At 36.5% G+C, this 21,042-nt stretch overlaps 1 protein-coding gene across 7 annotated transcripts in view; it reads right to left on the bottom strand.

Moving 5' to 3' along the window:
• Nucleotides 1–582: 582 nt before the first annotated feature.
• Nucleotides 583–21,042, bottom strand: part of dnmt3aa (DNA (cytosine-5-)-methyltransferase 3 alpha a) — a 51,769-nt gene continuing 31,309 nt past the window's right edge. For 4 of the 7 annotated variants that reach the window (XM_082148043.1, XM_082148041.1, XM_082148044.1 and 1 more), the window contains 18 exons: nt 19,604–19,837; nt 17,549–17,707; nt 17,364–17,471; nt 17,036–17,192; nt 15,731–15,880; nt 15,604–15,648; nt 14,925–15,004; nt 14,728–14,840; nt 13,859–14,042; nt 13,544–13,628; nt 11,292–11,437; nt 11,110–11,200; nt 10,368–10,516; nt 9,084–9,169; nt 8,922–8,991; nt 8,428–8,565; nt 7,965–8,083; nt 583–6,839 (listed from right to left, as the gene is read on the bottom strand). In XM_082148043.1, the coding sequence (XP_082004169.1) occupies nt 6,698–6,839; nt 7,965–8,083; nt 8,428–8,565; nt 8,922–8,991; nt 9,084–9,169; nt 10,368–10,516; nt 11,110–11,200; nt 11,292–11,437; nt 13,544–13,628; nt 13,859–14,042; nt 14,728–14,840; nt 14,925–15,004; nt 15,604–15,648; nt 15,731–15,880; nt 17,036–17,192; nt 17,364–17,471; nt 17,549–17,707; nt 19,604–19,837 (2,256 nt within the window). In that variant the 3' untranslated portion in view covers nt 583–6,697. Of the gene's footprint in view, nt 6,840–7,964; nt 8,084–8,427; nt 8,868–8,921; nt 8,992–9,083; nt 9,170–10,367; nt 10,517–11,109; nt 11,201–11,291; nt 11,438–13,543; nt 13,629–13,858; nt 14,043–14,727; nt 14,841–14,924; nt 15,005–15,603; nt 15,649–15,730; nt 15,881–17,035; nt 17,193–17,363; nt 17,472–17,548; nt 17,708–19,603; nt 19,838–21,042 lie in introns of those variants that run through there. The other 3 variants (XM_082148042.1, XM_082148045.1, XM_082148046.1) reach the window with 3 other exon arrangements.

Genomic DNA, 21,042 nt, shown 5'->3' with positions numbered 1-21,042 from the left:
ATCTTCATTCACGCTATCAACAAGCTGTCATCTGCTCAATGCTCATCACTGCAACCATTTAAGTGATGGGAATAGATCTAAATACTTAAAAAAACTTCTCACGATTCGTTAATCCCGATAGCTGTAATAGTAAAATCGTATAATAGCTGTAATAGTAAAAGTTTTCGAGAGAGTTCCACATGTAATGCTAGATATTTCATATGCAAGCATGTCAGCCAATCACAGCAGTGGGCGTTTACACTGAAGTCTCACAGCAGACACGCCCCTTCAAACAGAGCGTTCAAATCAGAGGCTAAAATCAGGCTAGGAAATATGCCTTTTATTTCTAAATTATAACAACTTTTGATCTAAAAAAACATACTAACATTATAAGCATTCTAAAATAATACAATAATCCATGCAATGGGACCCTTAAAATACATATATGTACACATACTTGAGTGTGTAGATTTATGTTTGTTATATATGTATAACATTCGATAAGTGTGACATCCCTGGCCAAACTTAAGTTGTTTCAAGTTAATCAGTGTGATGTTAATGATCTTCACGAGTCACACCGTAAGAAAGACACGACAAGGATGATTTTAGCACAAAAACAGTACATTTAATTCAAGTGTTCCCCAGCACAAGTGCACAGGAAAGAAGCCGTTGTCAGGCCGTCTCTCCTTTCACGGCGTACAGAGAGAATTATGGAAGGATGAGCTGCTACTATAACACTCCAAAGACCATCGAAACACAACAGAACTACAGCCACACCGAGAGAGAGAGAGAGGGAGAGTGAGGCTAAATGAGTGTTACAGCGGATGAAGAAAGGAAGTAAGAGAGAGAGAGAGACCTGTGGATTGATCAAATGGACGAGGCTGTAGGGCAATAAATATTGAGGCAATAACAATTATATAAAAAAAACATTATAGTCTGAGTACATGGAGGGAGTTTGTAGAAGGGAATGTTGGGTAATGTAGTTTTGCCATCACTTCCAAGCAGATAGGTAACAGTGTACAGTAATGCTGCCTTTAAGTCTTCCGGGGAAGCTCCCACTTACGAGTTCGAAAGTCAATCTGAAATGCTTTTAAGTGATCGGAATAAAATGTATTTCATATTTAACTTCCTGACAAACAAAAGAAGCTTTTCAGCAGAAAATGAAGGGTAAAAGATGTGCTTTAAGTGCAGGGAATGATGGAAAATTGGATTTTGTTTCCCCATAAACCAACACATTTTATAGCTAGTTTTCTTTGACAGTTCAGTTAATTGGACTAAATGCGGCCAACAATCGCAATGGAAACCAAATTATGAATTCCAATAATTCCAACTCAAAAATTCCCACCGGTAATTTGACGGCATTCGACTTGTAAATACGATCGCTCCCACGTGACCTGAAGGCAGCATGTGAATACAGTATGAATGAATGTTTTTTTTTTACTGAGAGGCACATACTACAGTAATGTCTAGGCTAAAACACATGAATCTGTACATATTCTGTTTTTATTCGCCTTTCTTTTTTACTTTATTTTCATAAAGTACAAAGTTAAAATGCTTTTTTGTTAATATATTCATAAAAGAGTAAAATAATAGTGCTTTTTCAAGACTACACAACATAAAAACAGTCATTGTCAAGACCAAGTCACTTCTCAACGATATAGTTTCACATCATTCTTTTCTAGATTATCATTTAAGAATAATGTATAGCACCTTTTTGAAACAACCCTTCCTCACGGTCTCTCTGCTTCGAAATATTATTCCTAAAATAACCTCACATAAGACCACCGCCTTTTCTTTAAAGCTGACAACAGGCTTACTGGTCGGCTCTCGAACGCATCACCTGTCAATCATCTTTCCCACACGGGTTCATAAATAGAAAAGAATTCTCTGGTCATTTTATTATTTGGACACGGCCATCTCTGACTCACAGCTCCACCCCTTTATTATAACAGCCATGCATACACTAGCCAATAATCACGGCAGAATGAATCTAAAAGTATTCAAAAACACCCACCACACAAAATTTAATAAATTTATCCCAAAAAAACCAACAAAAAAAAACCTTATGTACAATTCATTAACCACTGAAGTCTCGACTAATAACAATCAAACCTCACGTTGCGTTACGAGATTCACCAGCCTTCACCAAACGAACACAAACAGACTCTAAGGCTACGAGCGGTTCGACCCAGCACAGTGCCACAAAGATCCTGCTAAAGGAGTTGGATCCTACCAAGCGAACCTTTAAAGGAGAACATCCTGCATTTCAGATGTTCGCTTTCAACGCCTTGAACTGTTAAAACTCTCACACTTGTTAAGTTTGGTTTGATTAAAACGAATTCTGGTGCGATTGCTCATTTGAATAAGTGTGAACGCTGCCATCTGAACACTGGTACACCAAACAAGCGGACCGAGACTCTGAGAAGATGGGACTCGATCCGCTTCCAAACTAACTCTGGTGCGGTTCGACTGAAATATGAACGCATGGACTAAAGACATGTAAACGAGCCAAAAACTGGACATAATGTCATAAGATGCGACCCTAAAAAGGACAGAAAGCTCTAGCATGCCTGTTTTCTCTCATCATAGTCGTGATGTTGTCCATCACAGTTCAGTACAGACATCAGAACCGCGTCTCCTCGCAGCAGATCTTGGTTTGTGTGTGTGACGGAGGGATTCCTGCTGCTGTTTTGACTCCTTTACACAGTACATAAGCTCTACACGAGTTCTCAGCAGGTCAAAATAGCATCAATATGTAGCTACGCACACACAACGAGCGCATTTATCCCAGAACACAGCATTGTTTTAGATGTTCGATAAATTCACAAAATATACGTCATAAAAGACGTCTTTTTGTTTTGAGTCTTTAGGTTCGGTCTTAAAAATGACATTGTGAATGCTGTGTGAACCAGGACTAAATGCATCATTTTGTCTTTTGGACCAAAAGAACCAAGAGAACCGAACTACAAGTGTGAACACACGCTAAATGATATTGGAGCCAAATATGTCAGAAAATGGTTTAAAGGGGGTTGGGAGGAAATTCGTCTTCAAAACCCAACAAAAGACATCATGTCGGTCATGAGAGTTTTCATAAAACCCTTTTTGGCAACTAAAATGGTCTGCGTTATCTCTGCGAGGCATTTCTACACAGAATAAGCCGACTTTTTTTGTATTTAAACATGGTAAAGTGAGAGTACCAGACACTTGTCCTCTCAAGTTACGACAAAAATGGACTGAAATAAAGTGTTTTGAATCACATTTGCCCTAAGTGAATTATTAATGTCATCAAACAACAATCCAATAAGTTCAAACGTCTAAATGGCAGGATGTTTTCCTTTAAGATCGGTTTCTGAGCATGAGCTAAAGCAGAAGTTTACTATAACCTGTGGGCCATAAGCATATTTCAACATCAACTGTGATATAACCATTCAGGATTGAATCTGAATTTAAACTGCAAAAAATAAAACTGTCTTTCAGGTAATGAGTTGGTCGACTTGCTTTCAACACGTCAGCCAAGAGTTCAAAGAAATGAGCAACCCTCAAATAACAAGTAGTCTATAATGTGCTAGTTTGATTAGAGAAACCAAAAAAGGTTTCCTTTTCCGGGTTGAAATGTGATCTGTATAAACTCTACCCTCCTGCGAGGGCCAATGTAATTAATCAAATTCATACAAAAATCCTCGGTTTCGAAGCACATCTCTGTGAGCACCAGAGTCCTGTTTACTTCAGGTCGGAAACAGGATTATAAAACAGCACACGTAGTAGAGTTGTACAGTAATCCAGTTTGCACGTAATCCAAGTGTGAACTCTCCGATTGCACCAGAATAGGACTCTGGATTCTGGGAGCACCATGTGACCAGCTTTTATGACATCACACAGATGGGCCACTTTCCCAGAATCCCGAGCAAGGAGCACTGTATGTATCAGACTATCAAAAACCAGAACGGTAGAAACACAACGCTAGTCAGCCTGTAGATTAGCACGCGGGCTGATGCGTACGCAGTTCAGAGAGAGAGAGAGAAAGGCTACGTTCACACCGCGAGAGCCTGATTCAGATTTTGTCAATATTTGAAATCCTAAATGTCTAAATTACAATTTGAATCCAATTTGGCCTCAGACTTTAAGACCCCATTATATATTTTTTTTATAAAAAAAAGATAATGAATTATTGTAATATTATAAATATTACACTTTCCTTTTAAACACTTTATTTAGTAGAATTTACAAAACATTTTAATTTATGGCAATTTAAATTAAGCGTGCACCTACACTACCATTCATATGTTTGAAGGAAGTCAGGCTTCATTTATTTGATCAAAAAGACAATAAAAATACTAATATTGTGAAATATTATTACAATTTAAAAGAACTGTTTTTTAAAATGTAATGAAATTTCAGCATCATTACTCCAGTCTTCAGTGTCACATGACCCTTCAGAAATCATTTTAATATGCTGATTTGCTGCTCAAGAAACATTTCTGATTATAGAGTTGTGCTACTTCAGATTTTTGTGGAAACCGTAATGCTTTTTTTTTCTCTCCAGAATTTCCTTGATGAATAGAGCGTTTATTTGAAATATAATCTTTTGTAACATTATAAACGTCTTTACTGTCACTATTCACCTATTAAATGCATCCTTGCTGAATAAACGTATTAATTTACTTTAAAAAGAAAAACGTACTGACCCCAACCTTTTGAACAGTAGTGTTTGTTAAAAAATGCATGACCCAGTCTGTTCACACTGAAATCGCAGTGCAAAAAAAAAAGAAGCAATTTCCACATAAGAAAGTGTCTCGGTTTTTACTCACACTACCTTCAAAAAAACACGCGACTGCGGTGTGAACGTAGCCGAGCTGAACCGGGAGCAGAACGCAAGTCAGGAGAGAGTGAGAACGAAGCACCATGAAGCTGCACCATGGAGTTCCTGCACCGAAACACATGCAGGAGCTAAAACTACACAACATCCCTGATACCTGACTGAACAACACAGTAAGAGTGGTGGTGTCTGGACACGTGCTGCTGAGTGAAAACGGCAAGATCTGGCAGAATCGGATGCAAGTAATCCCATGCGGAAGTTCAGCTTCTGTCTGCTGGCGGAATATTGCATCAGACGCGACAGGAAAATTGTAAATAAACTTCTCTATCAACGGAGTAAGAAACGGTCATCTTTACTCACCCTCGTGTCAATACAAACCTGTATGACTTTCTCTCTTCGGTGAGGGTGAGTCATATATAAATTTGAACTATTCTTCTACATTAATGTGAGTGTGTAACAGCTCTCAGCATGCATGCGTGTGTGTGTGTGTGTGTGTGTGTGTGTGTGTGTGTGTGTGTGATGTGACACAGCTCTCTCACTGTATGTGCCCCATAGGCTCCAGCAGAAAGGCATCATACGGGACTGTGTGCTGCGTTCGTATTGCTGAGAGAGAGACAGGGAGACACACAGAGAGAGAGAGAGAGCACCATAGTCGAGTTAGTGGAGTTGTGTGTGAATAGTTAGTCAACTGTAGTTTAGTAGTACCATATTAAGAGCGTAACCTGTAAACAGTGTATTGTTGATTCTTCAAGCACATTCTCTCTCATAGGAAATGTGTGTTTATGCGTGAAAATGATGTTTGTGTAGATGTTACACGTGTCCTAACCAGGCATGATATGATAAAAGCGTCAAGAGATAATGTTAATATGACACTTTGTCAAAACTAGCCGCGATTCGCCTGGTTTCTATACATGTACTGGTAGAAATAATAGGCAGCAGTGCTTAATCAATCTCATGTAAATATGTCTGAGGTCAAATTTCGTCCAAAAATCAAAAAACCAAAATAGTATTTACATTTCTTTTTTCATAACAACATATTCCCCCCAAAATCTGGATGTTTAACTACTTTTTGTAAAAGAATTATTATTCTCAATGGTGACTCTCATTCGTGAGTAGGCCTAACTTAAAAAAAATGCTTTATATATATAATTTATATATATATAAATATATTTCATTACAATAATGAAACGTGAGGAAATTGTTTAAAAAAAATAAGACATTTATATATAATAAAATTTGGGAGGGGGAAGGAGGGGATGTTTAATTGTCATAAAAATCATGATGCAGTATATAATTTTCTTTTGATATTAGGGTGAAACATGACCTGGCACATATTTTCCGTGAGATATATAAAACATCAAATATGTATCACTGCAGCGTTTCGCTTCCAGTAAGGACAGAACAATGACTCGACGCTTGAAACGTTTCCACATCTTTCCTAGTTAGTTCACGCTGCAACATCAGATGAGGGGTCGGGTAACAGGACTCGCCCGGTTCGAGCATCCAGAGAGCGTCTGCTTCTGTTTCACACTAGCTAACCAGCGGTTTGTGCTCTATATTTTCACGCTCGGACAAACATACACTTGCGAACTCGCTCACATTTTGTCTCTGTCAGATGTGTGAGAGAGAAAGAGTCATCACAGTTGAAACATGACCAAAAAAATAAAATAATTATGAAAACGTCGGACAAGAAAATACAAGAAAATAAAAATTGTGGAGTTATGTTTTCAAATAAATATGTGAAGTGTGGCTGTCTAGTGGGTTGAATATTAATCTTAGGATAGCACCAGCCATTCACAGGCCACGAGCAAACATGAAGAACACAAGAAGGTGGAGCTCATTGGAAAGGAAAGGAAGAAGAGAGACGTCACGACGCCATCATGACGTGAGGTGGGCGGAGCTTCAGAAACAGGCGAAGTATTCCTTCAGCGGAGCGAAGAGGTGGCGAATCACAGGCACGCTCCATGACCTTCCCAGAAGCCTTTGCCTGGCGAGTCGACTCATGTTGGACACGTCAGTGTAATGGACAGGGAAGCCGAACACTCTGAAATGCACAAAGCAGTGGATTTTACCTACAAATTAAGCCTGTTTTTAGGACTATTAACATTTTTTTGTATTGTGCCTTTTTTATGACTTTTAATTATATATTATGTCATAATCATATTATTTTTATATAGAGTAATTAGATAATTATATTATTATTTTATGGCAATTAAGCAACTTTTTTGCATTATTATTATGCCAGTCATTATATTTTATATTAATTTTATTATTAAATTATTCATTATTAAAATGACTAAAATTATTAATTTAAAATAACTAGTTTTATTTCTCACTGAAAGTGTAATAGAGTTGTTTTTTTTTACTGGATTATTTTATATTCATTTTATTATTAAATTATTCATTATTAAAATTGCTAAAATTATTCATTTAAAATAACTAGTTTTATTTCTCATTGAAAGTGTAATGGAGTTGTTATTTTTTACTGGGTTACTGTAATATTTACTTATAATTTTTTTTTATCATTAACAACAAAAAAGAGAAAGTACAACAATGCTAAAATTATTTATGAATATTTTATAAATTATTTTTTTTCTCAGGATTTTTTGATAAATAGAATGTTCAAAAGAAACGTTTATTTGAAACTGAAATCTTTTTTAACATTATAAATCTCTTTACTGTCACTTTTAATCTATTTAATCTAGTCCTTGCTGAAGAAAGTTATTTCTTTAAAAAATAAATAATATTGATATAAATATATGTACAGTGACTCCAAAATGCACACTTACACAAGACTTAATTTTTTTATATTATTTAATATAAATTTTTTATTCATTATTATATTTTATATTAATTTTATTATTAAATTACTAATTATTTAAATGATTAAATTACAAAAATTATAAAAATGTAAAATCCACATTATTATGAAATCTAAAGTTTTACAGTACCTTTTTTTTTTGTATTGTTAATTTTTATTTATTTATTATAAACTTCAACAAATAAAAGACAGTACTTTTAAGTACTGTAAGTATTCTACAATTTAAAGGGATGGATATGAGAGTTTAGGAAAAGTATGCATAAGTGTCTCCTAATTGAAATATGCTTTATTTTATACTTTCTTTTTTTCCTTTCGACTTTGAAGCGCAGGTCATGTGACAGCCCTCACCTCTCCATCTCTGTGCACCACAGGATATCCTCTTTATTGTTCATATAGACGGGGTAGTGCTGGTCTTTTCCTTGTTTTATTGAGTTGGAACGGGTCGTGATGGTTCGCACTTTGCCGAACTGAAAAACAAAGCCAGTACAAGAGTAAATCACTTCCCTGTTGGCCACCCAAACCTAGTGTCACGTAGCAGGTCTACTGTCATGGGCCAAGAACAACCCACTTACAGGGGAAGAGAACGTCTGATTGACATGGACAATAACCAATCACTGTCTGCTTTGTTTTTATGCGACGTTTAGGGTCGTCAATCTGAGATATTTGTGCCTCAAACAAGTCCTCCAAGTGAAATCATGTCTGGATACAGTCAATAATAATTTGAAAACAAATGATTTGAATAGTTACAAACTATCCTGAACAATTCATATTGAAATCATGATCTTTTCATGTATAATAATCATAACCACACCGTGTTTGTTCGTTGGCCAGAGGAGAACTGGCCCTCCGACCGAGCCTGGTTTCTCCCAAGGTTTTGTCTCCATTCTGTCACCTGATGGGAGTTTGGGTTCCTTGCCACTGTCGCCTCTGGCTTGCTTAGTTGGGGACACTTAATATTCAACAGTATTATTGATCTGACTGTACTGACGCTGCTGTATGAGAACTGAACTGACACTGTTTTCTGCAGAACTGCTTTATATATCAAATGAACTAATTTAACATTTGATGATCTTCAACATTAAACTGAATCAACACTGAACTGACTTGAGCTGAACAATGACACTATTTTCTGTGAAATGACCTCGGCATTTTCCTGTTATCACTGTAAAGCTGCTTTGAAACAACCTGTATTGTATAAAGCGCTATATAAATAGAGGTGACTTGAACACACACACACACACACACACACACACACACACACACACACACACACACACACACACACACACACACACACACACACACCTTAGCTGTGCGTCCATGTTCCAGACAGTCTTGCAGGTCGAGTTTATCATTCGCCATGGCAGTCAGTGGCCTGAAGAGAGAGAAAGTTTGTTCTGATGTTTATTTCATTTTCATTCAAACACTACTTATAATAACTAATCTCATTCATATTGTAAATTGTACCGGTTCATTCCAGGTAAGTTCCCCCAGAAGTATCGAGCTCTGTGCGCGGCCGACACCTCCTTAGCGTCGATCATTACTGGATTACACTGGAAGCACAGATATATATTTTTTTTTTTATGAGGAAATTCAGAAAAGTACATTCATTCTTTACAAAACGACTGTCAATGAGAGTTTCATTAAATAATATTCACAGGCCTTCAATATGTTTTTGAAAGAAGTCTCTTCTGCTCATCAAGGCTGCATTTATTTGATCACAAATACAATAAAAAAACAGTAATATTGTGGAATATTAATACTATTTAAAAGAAAAGTTTTCTATTTAGATGTACTTTAAAATATAATTTATTCCTGTGATCAAAGCTGAATTTTCAGCATCTCTACTCCAGTCTTCAGTGTCACATGATCCTTCAGAAATCATTTTAATATGCTGATTTGCTGCTCAAGAAACATTTATAATTATTATCAATGTTGAAAATAGTTATACTGTGACTACAAATTGCATTTGAATACTTGCCTGAATGTTAAAAAAAAAACAACCTAATACTATATTTAAATTTATAAAATAATTTTTTCTTAACTGACCTAAATAAATAAATTATTTAAAAATAATCATATTGTAGACACATGATCGTGGAGTTGTCTGTGTGATTAAAACTGAATTGTGAATTGATAAAAACAATTTATTTAAAAACACTTTTGTCAACAGGAAATAAAATAAATCTTGAATGTAACTGCATTAGATCAAATAAAAGGTCCCACTTTATATTAAGTGTCTTTAACTACTATGAACTAACATTTAAATTAACTGTTTGATCCAATGCACTTATTGTGTACACACGTTTTTACATTGTACTCGTATTTAAAAAAAATAATCTGTAAAAAATTCTGTAATTACATGTATAATTAGACTGTTGATCCTCCCTTTCCCATCAACCCACCCTTAAACCTACCCATACCATCAAACCTGTCCTTAAACTTACCCACATCCCACTTCAATACAAATAATTCAGGTTTTAATTGATAAAACAATAATGTCGAAAATTAAGATTAAAAAGTATTTACTAGGCCTACTTTGTGTTCTTCAAATGTGAAATTCAAACATTTTTCATTGTCCAAATCCATTTTGTGCTCACTGTACATTAAGACTGTTACATGTACAACCACAAGAGGGCAGCGCTGATGAATAGCACACATGATTCACTTTAGGCATGAATGTATGTGTGTGTGTGTGTGTGTGTGTGTGTATGTGTGTGTGTGTGTGTGTGTGTGTGTGTGTAAACACACCTCCAGAAAGCGTGAAATGTCTCTTTTGTCACTGACTCCCATGGCAACGACATTTTCAAACAGCCAGAAGAACGGTCGGTCGTCTCCGTTTTTGGGTCGCGCTTCGTGAAGCAGCCGGTAGAACTCAAAAAACAGACGCCCGGTGCCCTCTGCACAACACACACACAGACGAACACTTACTACAACACAAATGCATCAATACACACTAGAGCTGCACGATTCTGGATAAACTGAGAATCAGTGATTCTCAGATCATGATTCTCCCAGGATTCTGAATAGACAACTAAACAAAACATCATTTACTAGAGGTTCTTCTGACAAAATGTTAATTGCTGCAGTCTATTTAAAAAAAAAAGTTACTATTTTCGTTAAAATTGGTTTAAGTGAGTCACTCACCCATACATACTTCACTTGTTTCATAACTGAAATCAGCATTTTTGAATGAATCTCTTGAATGATTCAATAACAAGTCTATTTTTTAAAGTCACTTGTCGCCACCTACTGGTGTAACGATGTAATTGATACAATCTTTATTTGAAGCATCAAGTTGTTTTCAAAAGGTAATTTACTTTATTTAATCGCTGCCGTAAACATCAGTGTTTATATCTGAACTATAAACTTTTATCCCACTTCTGATAGCAAATTTTCAAAGATTAATCGTACAGCTCGAATACACACACACAAACACACACAGATGTTGTGGTTTTGATGCCGGAAATGGATCTCAAACTGGGTGTCGTACCGAACAGGCCTTTCCTGGCAGGGTTGACGATGGATAGATCGTTACACGGGCTTCCACCGATCACAAGATCAAAAGGCCCCCACTCCTGAATCTAGAGACACGGGACGGCAAGCAGAGAGGGACATCAGAAGTGCGTCCAGGAGAAAACACAGTGCGAGACAGAGAGAAAGACACATGCTCACATGCTTGCGTGTGACGTTCCTGACATCGCCCACATACATGATCCGTCCCTGGTGTCGCACGATCCCCACCGTGATGGAGTCCTCACACACCTCTGACGCCACATAGCGCTCCACCTGAATACCCAGATCCTTCAGCACCAGCAGCCCTGACAGCAAAAACACACATATTCACGCTAACACATGTGTTTGATTAAACGGATAGCTCACTGAAAATTAAAAGAAAAAAAATATGTGCAATGTTGTTATAGTTTTATTTACATTTTCTAAAGTTGTGAATTGACTTTAAATTTCACTTCATATTTACATAGATGACTCGAAACATTTATTTATGTCAGTTAATTTTAGGTTCTAGTAGTTTTAGTTTTCATTTTGATATTTAGTTAACACTTAAAGGGATAGTTCGCCCCAAAATAATCATCATTTACTCACCCTCATGTCGGTCCAAACCCGTAAGACTTTAAGAAAAACTCAGAACACAAATGAAGATCTTTTTAATGAAATCTGAGAGCTTTCTGTCCCTCCATTGACAGTTACGCAACTACCACTGTGACGCTTCAAAAAGTTCATAAAGAGATCGCAAAACTAATCCATATGAACTGAGCGGTTTAGTAAAAAATGTCTGAAGAGACTCGATCGCTTTATATGATGAACAGATTGAATTTAGGCTTTTATTCACATATAAACATCAATTCACACATCAGTTGTGGTAAACAGAAGCTCAAGCGAACATGCGAGAACCGATGAGGTTCATTCTCACGCATCAAGCAGGTTCAGTTGAGCTTCAGTTTATGTTTGTTGATCAATGTTAATATGTGATTAAAAGACTAAATTAAATCTGTTTATCATATAAAGCGATCGTGTCTCTTGTGGTGGATTTTTAATGAATAAAATAGTAAACTGTATATCAAACTAATATGTTTCTAACATCTAACCTTATTTCTCTTTTTAGGCCTAACATGATAACACTTTGAAACACAATGTACTAAAACGTTCTGTCCTGTGTTTTTGAACGTTGTATGTTGTGTTGCCATGCCCCTTTGACTTTGGTTGTGTGAGTGTAAAAATAACAAATATGGGAAATGAAACTAGACAAGATGACTAGGTTTGAACCTTGTGATTAACAATGAAGTATCATTCAATCATTCAAACAAAGTTTGCTTTACCTAGTAATAGAAGGGTTTGTCTATGAAAACCAATCAAATTGTGGGGAAATTATGTAATGCAGCATGACATTTTTGCCATACCTCCTTATTCATTTTTTATGATTAACAGTTTAACACACACACAAATCCATTAGAAAAATGAAGCAGTTTAACAAAATAGAATGAAAGGAAGACATAACGCGACCATAGACAAAAACTATACTATAAATACATTTTAGAAAATTATAAAAGAATAAATAAAATGTATAAAAAATGTAATAAAAAAAAGCCCTTGAGTTTACAACCTTGCCTATATGTAGGTACAGTATTCTATCAAAATGTTTCCATCAGTCATGTTTTCTAGTTAAATGCTATGTTTATGAGCCAGAACGCCATTAAACGTCCAAAGTGTACGAATGATACTTCCCCCATTTCAAGTTATTATTTCAACCTATAGGACAGTTGTTCAAGGGCAGCCAGCTGACCCAGAGCGGAGCGCCACAAATCCAGTGCAGGTGCAGAGCCACACCTCCTCTATAATAACTGTTGTATTCGTGTTAGCTGGTGGGATTCTCAATGGAATTTGTCTGAGATCCTCCGGCCTTGCTTCTTCTTGGGAGAGATTCCCTGAGAACTGCTCGGGAACTCTTCTGGCCGTGATTAAAGCATTTAAAGGACATTTGCTGAAGTCTGTTTGTCGATCATTGCTGCGCAGCAAGAAAGCTGGTTAGGGAAGCAAGTTAGTTAGGTAGACTATATAAAACGTCAATTGGAGACGACCCAGGGAACGTCGATTGGAGACGACCCAAATAGTTAGGTTTAGGGAAAAATCTACCACACTCTTCAGAAAATTTGGACTAAACCGCTCAATTCATATGGATTAGTTTTACGATCTCTTTATTAACTTTTTGAAGCGTCAAAGTGGTAGTTGCCTAGCTGTCAATGGAGGGACAGAAAGCTCTCAGATTTCATTAATAAGATCTTAATTTGTGTTACGAAGATGAACGAAAGTCTTCGGGTTTGCAACGACATGAGGGTGAGTAAATAATGACAGAATTCACATTTTTGGGTGAACTATCATCACTTTAAGGTCTTCAGGTGTGATCTCACCTGTAGCGATGCCATCAAATAAAGAGAGCACTCTGATTGGCTGCCTCTTCTCTGCCGCTACTGGAGAATACAACCTCATTGGTTCCTGAGAGGGGAGAGATAAACAGATTTTGCTTTTTAACTTTAATTAGTTAAAAGTTATTTAAAAAACACTCAGTCAGTAACATTATCAATTATCAATTATCACTGTAAAGCTGCTTTGAAACAATGTGTTTTGTACAAGTCGCTATAAAAATAAAGGCGACTTGACTTATTTTATACTTTATTTTGTAAGATGTCAAAGTTGCCAAACTGCTCCAAACTAGATGAACTCACGAAGTCCTGGTCGTGGTTGTTGGCGAAGAACAGCTGCAGTCGCGTGGTCCAGTCGTCTCTGCGCCTCAGAAGCCCGGACATGTTCCTGCTGCAACACATGTAGCAGTTCCAGGGGTCTTCACGGATAGCGGCCTGTGCCGAACCGGCCCCGACCAGCAGATCCACACACTCCACACAGAAACACCTACACACACACAACATCGATTCAGAGATCTCTCTCAGGCATTAACTACATTAATCCAGATACATTTGAAAACACATTTTTCTCTATGTTTTAAAGGTGCATTGTGTAATATTTAGGAGAATCTTTTGACAGAAATGCAATATCATGTGTATAAAGACCTTACTTAATGAACCGTGGGTCCCCTTACATTGAAATGCGCCAACATTTTTCTACAGTGGCCCTGAACGGACAAACGCGTTTCGTCACCATGTTGTTCTTCGTGAAAAGAAGCTAGCTAAAGACAGCGAATAAAATATTTGCAATAACATATCGTTTTACTGAATAATTAAGTAAACCTAATTTCTTAATTTATTTTTGTAAAGAAAGCTCATTGCTTAACTGGCTACTCTCTGCAGTCTCAGACGACGACATCTTTTCCTGTCGGCCACCGTAACTTCTGTTGAGAGCAATTCGCAACCTCACCACAAGATGCCGCTAAACATTACACACTGCGCCTTTAAACTTTATTCCACACTGAGACGGCATTTTTGTCCAGCGAAAATTGAGATTATTGGAAGAAAGAAGAATGCCGACTTTAACGCTAGTGTGGATAGAGGGAGCTTTGAAATGAAAACACTGATTTAAAATATATCCAGATTAATGTGGTCGTAGCAGGAGATACAGAAAAAAACCCATACATACACACCTGCAGCAGTTGTTGTTCCCGCACATGAGCACTTCTCTTCCTCCACAGCAGATGGTGCAGTACGACTGATAACCGTCATCGTCGTACTGATACGCACACTCAAGGAAACAATTCTGCACGGGAACAGAAAACCACCTCAGAACCAATCAGAAGTCAGAATGGGCTTGATTGACAGGTGGAAATGTGTGCATGTGTACCTTGCAGCTCTGGCACATGGCTCCAATAAACAGAGGATGTTCAAGAGATACGTTCTGACTTCCACAGGAAATACAGATATCTGCACAAAAAGACTCCATGATGATGTTTGGAATAGCATGCTAGTGTACCATATTATTTATGCTGTATGCATACTATGCACAGTGTGCACATTTTGTCCTATGACACTCTGACTATATATATAGTATCCCACAATGTAATGTGCTCAACTTGACTTTATGTTTCTAATGTAATAAATTAACCAGAAGTAATATCAATCAGGATTTCTTTTCTGACTGACTTCCAAAAGTTAAGATATTTTATTACATTTCTTAACTTTTGGAAATACATATATTCACATTCATGCATATATTTGTAATGGTAATATTGACCACTAGCCCTTGTGTATTCCCGAAAGGAGGTTTGTGGTATCAAAATGCAGTTCTAATGTCCTAATACTGGTGGTTTACTACATACTCATGAATATGCGTAGTATGTACTTCAAGCACACAAACTGGAACTCACGCCTTGTGAAGATTCTTTGCATAGAAAATAGTTTGTAGAAGCAAAGTATTGATGATGCCCAAATCTATGCTAAACAGTATGTTATGTTTCAAGAGAGTTTTGTTTAAAAAGAGCAAACATCCAGGGGTCAAAGGTCACATTCAACAGCAAACTCACCTTCGATATTGCGACACTTCTGCCTGACTTCATATACGAGTCTCTCTGAGGAAAACAAAACGTGCGTTAACAATCGCTGCGAAATGTGAAGACAGTTTGCTTTGGCACATGTGTGTGTTTGTGATACCTCGGGTTCCTTCATCTATTATCTCTTTGATTTTGGGTTTCTCAACACTGTTCTTCCTGGGTTTCTTGGCAGGGGGCGGAGCTGTGTACGCAGCAGCCTCAGGCTCCACCCACATCTCTGGATACACCTCAGTATAAGGGTTCCGCTCCGCTAGAGCACACACACACACACACACACACACACACACACACACACACACACACACACACACACACACAGTTACACACAGAAATGCAATGTCTCTAATATCTCGATTGTTTTTCTACGATAGCAATTAAAAGTCTTTTGCTTCTCAGATGTTTGTACTGAGAATAAGTCCCCAGTAATTCAGAAGAGATCTGTGCTCAGATTTGTCTGCAATCAAAAGTCTCTCAGGGAATCAGTAATTTATCATAAAATTTTTCCAAGACCAAATGATTAGGTCTATGCTATCCAAAAAATTATTTGAGCAATACAATAAATATTAAATTAAATTAAAATAAAATGAATTATTTATTTTTTTACATAAAAATAAATAAATAATAATAATAAAATAATTTCAACAAAAATAAAATAAACATCATTAATAAAAAAACTAATAAATAATATAACAAAAAAAGAATAAATCAAAAATAAAATAAATATTATTAATTAAAATAAAACATATAATAAATAATATGACAAAAAACAATAATTTAATCAAAATAAAATAAATATCATTAAAATAAAACATATACAATTAATATAATAAAATTAGGGCTTTCAACGTTAATGCATACGATTAATAAAAAATCCTTTACGCGTTAAAATAATTGAATGCAAATAAATGACTGAATCATGTGAAATTGCATCATTAACGTAATTTATATCCCAGTTAGATTAGATTAGTTTAAAGATAAATGGTGTATGCTTTATTAAGTGTTTAATCGCACAAAAACGGTGTGAGTAATTGCAATTAATTTTTTTTTAACTATTGACAGCCCTAAATAAAATGTTATAAATAATATAAACAATAATAAATTAATAAAAATGTAATAAATGCCATTAATTAAAAAAATAAATTTATAATAATACATTATATTGATATGTATAACTTATATATATAATATTACAAAATAATATTTGATAAATGGTGTATGCTTAACTCCACGATAAGTGTGCGTAAAATCAATAATAAATTCATACAAATAAAATAAATGTCATTGATTAAAAAAATAAAAAAATAGAATTATAATTATATTGATATGTAATTATATAATAATATTTGTAGTAGTAATTATTATGATAAACAATAGTAAACTATAAACAAATGAAATGAGCTGGTACCTGGTGGCGGCTCCAGGCCTTTGGCCCCGGAGGGGAGGAACCCACCGCTGGCCCATTCAATCATCTGCCGAGTCTGCAGTTCTACACTCTTCCCGGAGTCCGAGTCGTCCGCGGACACACACACAGGGAACAGTTTTCCTGCACGCGTACTCGCCGTCTGTGCAGATCCACACAAACAGCATGAGAAAATACACACATGCTGGTCTATACGCCTATTTACATCCATGAAAACTACATGTGTAAGATCTAGTTTAGTCAAAGACATTAGTGTCACTATCAGTCAGTGAACCAGGGCAATAAATATCATGTTTGTTTCTGCATGACTTGCCTGTAAAACTTCATAGATGGCTTTTCTGTACATGGGCTGTTTGTTGTAGGTGGGCTGATGATAAGATGTGCAAAATGTACTCAAGGGCAACAGCTTTTCCACACACACCTGAGAGAGGGAGGGATGTTCACTATAATGTGTGTTATCAGCACTCATGAAGGATCCTGATTGGGCGACTGACTCACCACTGAGAATTTGCCATCTCCAAACCACATGACCCAGCGGGTTCCTTCAGCGGCCCGACTGCGACTCGTCATCCACCATGACACGATCCGCCCGGGCCACCAGGAGAATCCCCGTAACTTTCCCCAGATGAGCTCTCCGATCCCGAACCCACGGCCGTCCTGAGAAACATCAGCTTCAGGTTAAAGGGTAACTCTCGCCAAAATGCAACCTAGGCTCTTTTTGTTAATCTACCCGAGGCGAACATTCGTGTAAAAGCTTAAGAATGGAAACGCCACTTTTAAGTTTGACCGTATTTTCGTTTTCGGTCGAATTGCCTTTTGAATGGGAGTGCTTGGGGCACGACTATGATAGCATCAAAAATCGCTATTTTTAAAACACTAAGAAGGCTCGACACAACAAGAAACCTTGCTCTCAGTATCACCAGAGGCTCTACACATGAACTCCAGCATTGAGAACATTGTTTGTGTACACAGAGTTTACTAAAAAGAAAGATTTTGAACAACTCACTGTCTCTGTGTCCGCCGGCATTTTGACAGTCAAAAAAAGTCGATCTCCGAATGCAAATGAACTGACTGATTTTAGTATTGCTTCTTATAGAGCTGGTAAGTCCCGCCCCTTCCGGTAACCCCACTGGACCTCTAGGTTGAAAAATCGTCAATGCAAGTGAATGTGAGAAAATAATTATTTTCTGGTCTTTTTTTCTGGTAAAAAATTATTTGAATTTTGCCATGAATGTGAACATATGTTGTCCGTGAATTTTTTATATAATTTTTCGTGTGAAGAATGCTACAATTCAGCGGGTAGAAGTTTGATACGGTTAGACTTTGTGGACTACAACCTAGTTTTTACATCAGACGGGAATCTGAAGAAAGAACAGCCCATTTGGTTTGAATGGTGACATTTGGGTCCAAAACATACAGGCATCTCGATCTGTCTCCATAGATTATCGCAGCATTAGCACCGTGATTTGACAAGTGGAGGGAAAATGTGTTATGGGGTGACGTCACATAGGCGACATGTAGTCTTTCTCGTTATGTCTTTTCCACAACTGCTAGCCAAAGAATCATACAATATACTGTCAAACTCGTAACATGAAAAATTATATAAAAAATTCACAGACAACATATGTTCACATTCATGGCACAATTCAAACGGGACCAGAAAATAATAATTTTCTCACAATCACTTGCATTGACGATTTTTCAACCTAGAGGTACACTTGGGGTTTTACGGATGGGCGGGACTTACCAGCTCTTATATGAGGATCCTTTTTCAAATACAAGGTCAATATTGATTTTCACTAACGACAAAACAACAAATTATCCGTGAATATATATGGAACTAAGCTTTAGGAGCTTTCCATCTTTACTCTCCTCCCTGTTACGTTGCTTTCGGAGATTGACTATTTTTGACTGTCAAAATGCCGGCGGACACAATGAAGTCCATTCTGTGTAGAAAAATCCTGGAATGTTTTCCTCAAAAACCTTAATTTCTTTTCGACTGAAGTAAGAAACACATGGATATCTTGGATGACATCGGGGTGAGTAAACTATCAGCAAAACATTTTTTTAAAGTGAACTCATCCTTTAATGGTAACTTTTTCATAAGCCACGATCCCAGTGTTTCTGACCCATTCAATATGACCATAAATATGACTTTTTTATTGGGATTACTAATAAATAAAAATATAACTAATTAAGAAATAATTTGCAATAATACTAAATATTAAAGAAAATAATATATAATCTGTAATAATAATATTTATACTGTTTGTTTATTTATATTAATCACAATAAATTCTAAAATGAACGTAGAAACAACTAAAAATAGCATCTTTTTAACCAAAACTTGAGATGCAAATTATCCTGATAAATGTATGTAAAACATTTGTGTTTTTTTAACATTTAATTTCATGTCAGATAACAGTTTATCTTGCATATCTAATAAAACTAAAAACCTTTAATTGTTTTTTTTTCAATTCAAGTCAGTACCCTATTCAAAGTGCTGTAAACAACCGATGAAGAGTGACTCTTATTTTCAGCACAGATATTCACCTCGTACTCCAGATCCATCTCGGAGGATCTCGCCATCACCTTGTTGCCGCAGGCGACAGGAGGCGGCTCAGGCGTCATGGCAACCGTTGGGGAGGCGGGGTCAGTGTGCTGCTGCTGAGGTGTGGGTGTGGATGGGAGGTTAATTACTGGCTCCTCCTCCTCCTTCTGAGAACTCACTGCTGATTGGTCGTCCATCGTGTCACTCATGGTGGTCAGCGGGTGGGTCTTCTCCTCCTTAAAGACACGGAAACAACAAACACATGCGGTCAAAACAAGGTGTAATACAGACACAAAGGATTTTTACTCGTATTGCTTGCAAATGAAATGCTTTTGCTAGCAAGACAACACACTTGATTGTATGTGTGTGTGTGTGTGTTTGGGTAAATATTGATCTGAAATCACTGTGGAAATGTAGCCTACAGGTTTTTACTGTCATGTGAGGACAAACTCTCAGCTAACAGGAGACAAGATGTCTCTGTGTGTGTGTATTAGACTCCAGAATTACTGGCATCCTGGAAATAAATGCGTGTTTACATGGACTGTAGAAATCCAACAGTTTAGACTGTTCATAGAACCGCTTCATTTACACTTCAGTTCACATGCATGATGATTCTGAGTATATATGCATCTTCATAATCTTTGTTTCTGTAGTCTTTTATTGCAATACCATGTCGAGTTACACTGCCATTCAAAAGTTTGGCTCAGTAAAATGTAATGTTTTTTTAAAGTGGTCTTCTGCTCACCAAGGCGGCATTATTAAAAATACAGTAAAAACAGTAATATTGTGAAATATTGTAAAATAACAGTTTTCTCTTTGAATATATTTTAAAATGTAATTTATTCCTGTGATCAAAGCTGAACTTTCAGCATCATTCCTCCAGTCTTCAGTGTCACATGATCCTTCACAAAAGACTAGTTGTGCTTGTGCATTTAGAGTGCATGCTTTCACTGCGTGATATAGCCTATTAAAATGCATTTAAAAAAGACCCCAATATTCAAGATGAGGGGAAAAATAACTCTGTATGTCATTTAATATAGTTAATCAATTTCACACGAAGAGTGCCGCTTTATCTCCAAATATCAGCATGATTACAAATGTGATATAGATTCTATACAACAGATCAATAAACAAGAAGTTAATATTAAGTGATTTACATTTTAGACACAATATTGCCTGTTTTTGCTCTATTTTGCCATCGAAAATATTTCTAAACAAACTAAAAGCCACAGGACTGTTTCGCTACTGAATGAACAAATCGTTTGAATGAATGATTCATTGACTCACTCATTAAGACAGTCAAATGCTTCATTCCTGAATGAATCAGGTTTATTTTATTTTATTTTTATGAATCAGGTGTTTGAATGAATCGGTTGAAGCTCAATGACTCACTCAATAACAGTAACTTGCTGCCATCTACTGGTGGTTTTAATTTCACATT

Source organism: Leuciscus leuciscus, assembly GCF_965113295.1.
Source record: "Leuciscus leuciscus genome assembly, chromosome: 19".
NCBI lineage: Eukaryota > Metazoa > Chordata > Actinopteri > Cypriniformes > Leuciscidae > Leuciscus > Leuciscus leuciscus.
Note: the sequence above shows the minus strand (reverse complement) of the source record. Positions and strands in the feature narration are given on the sequence as shown.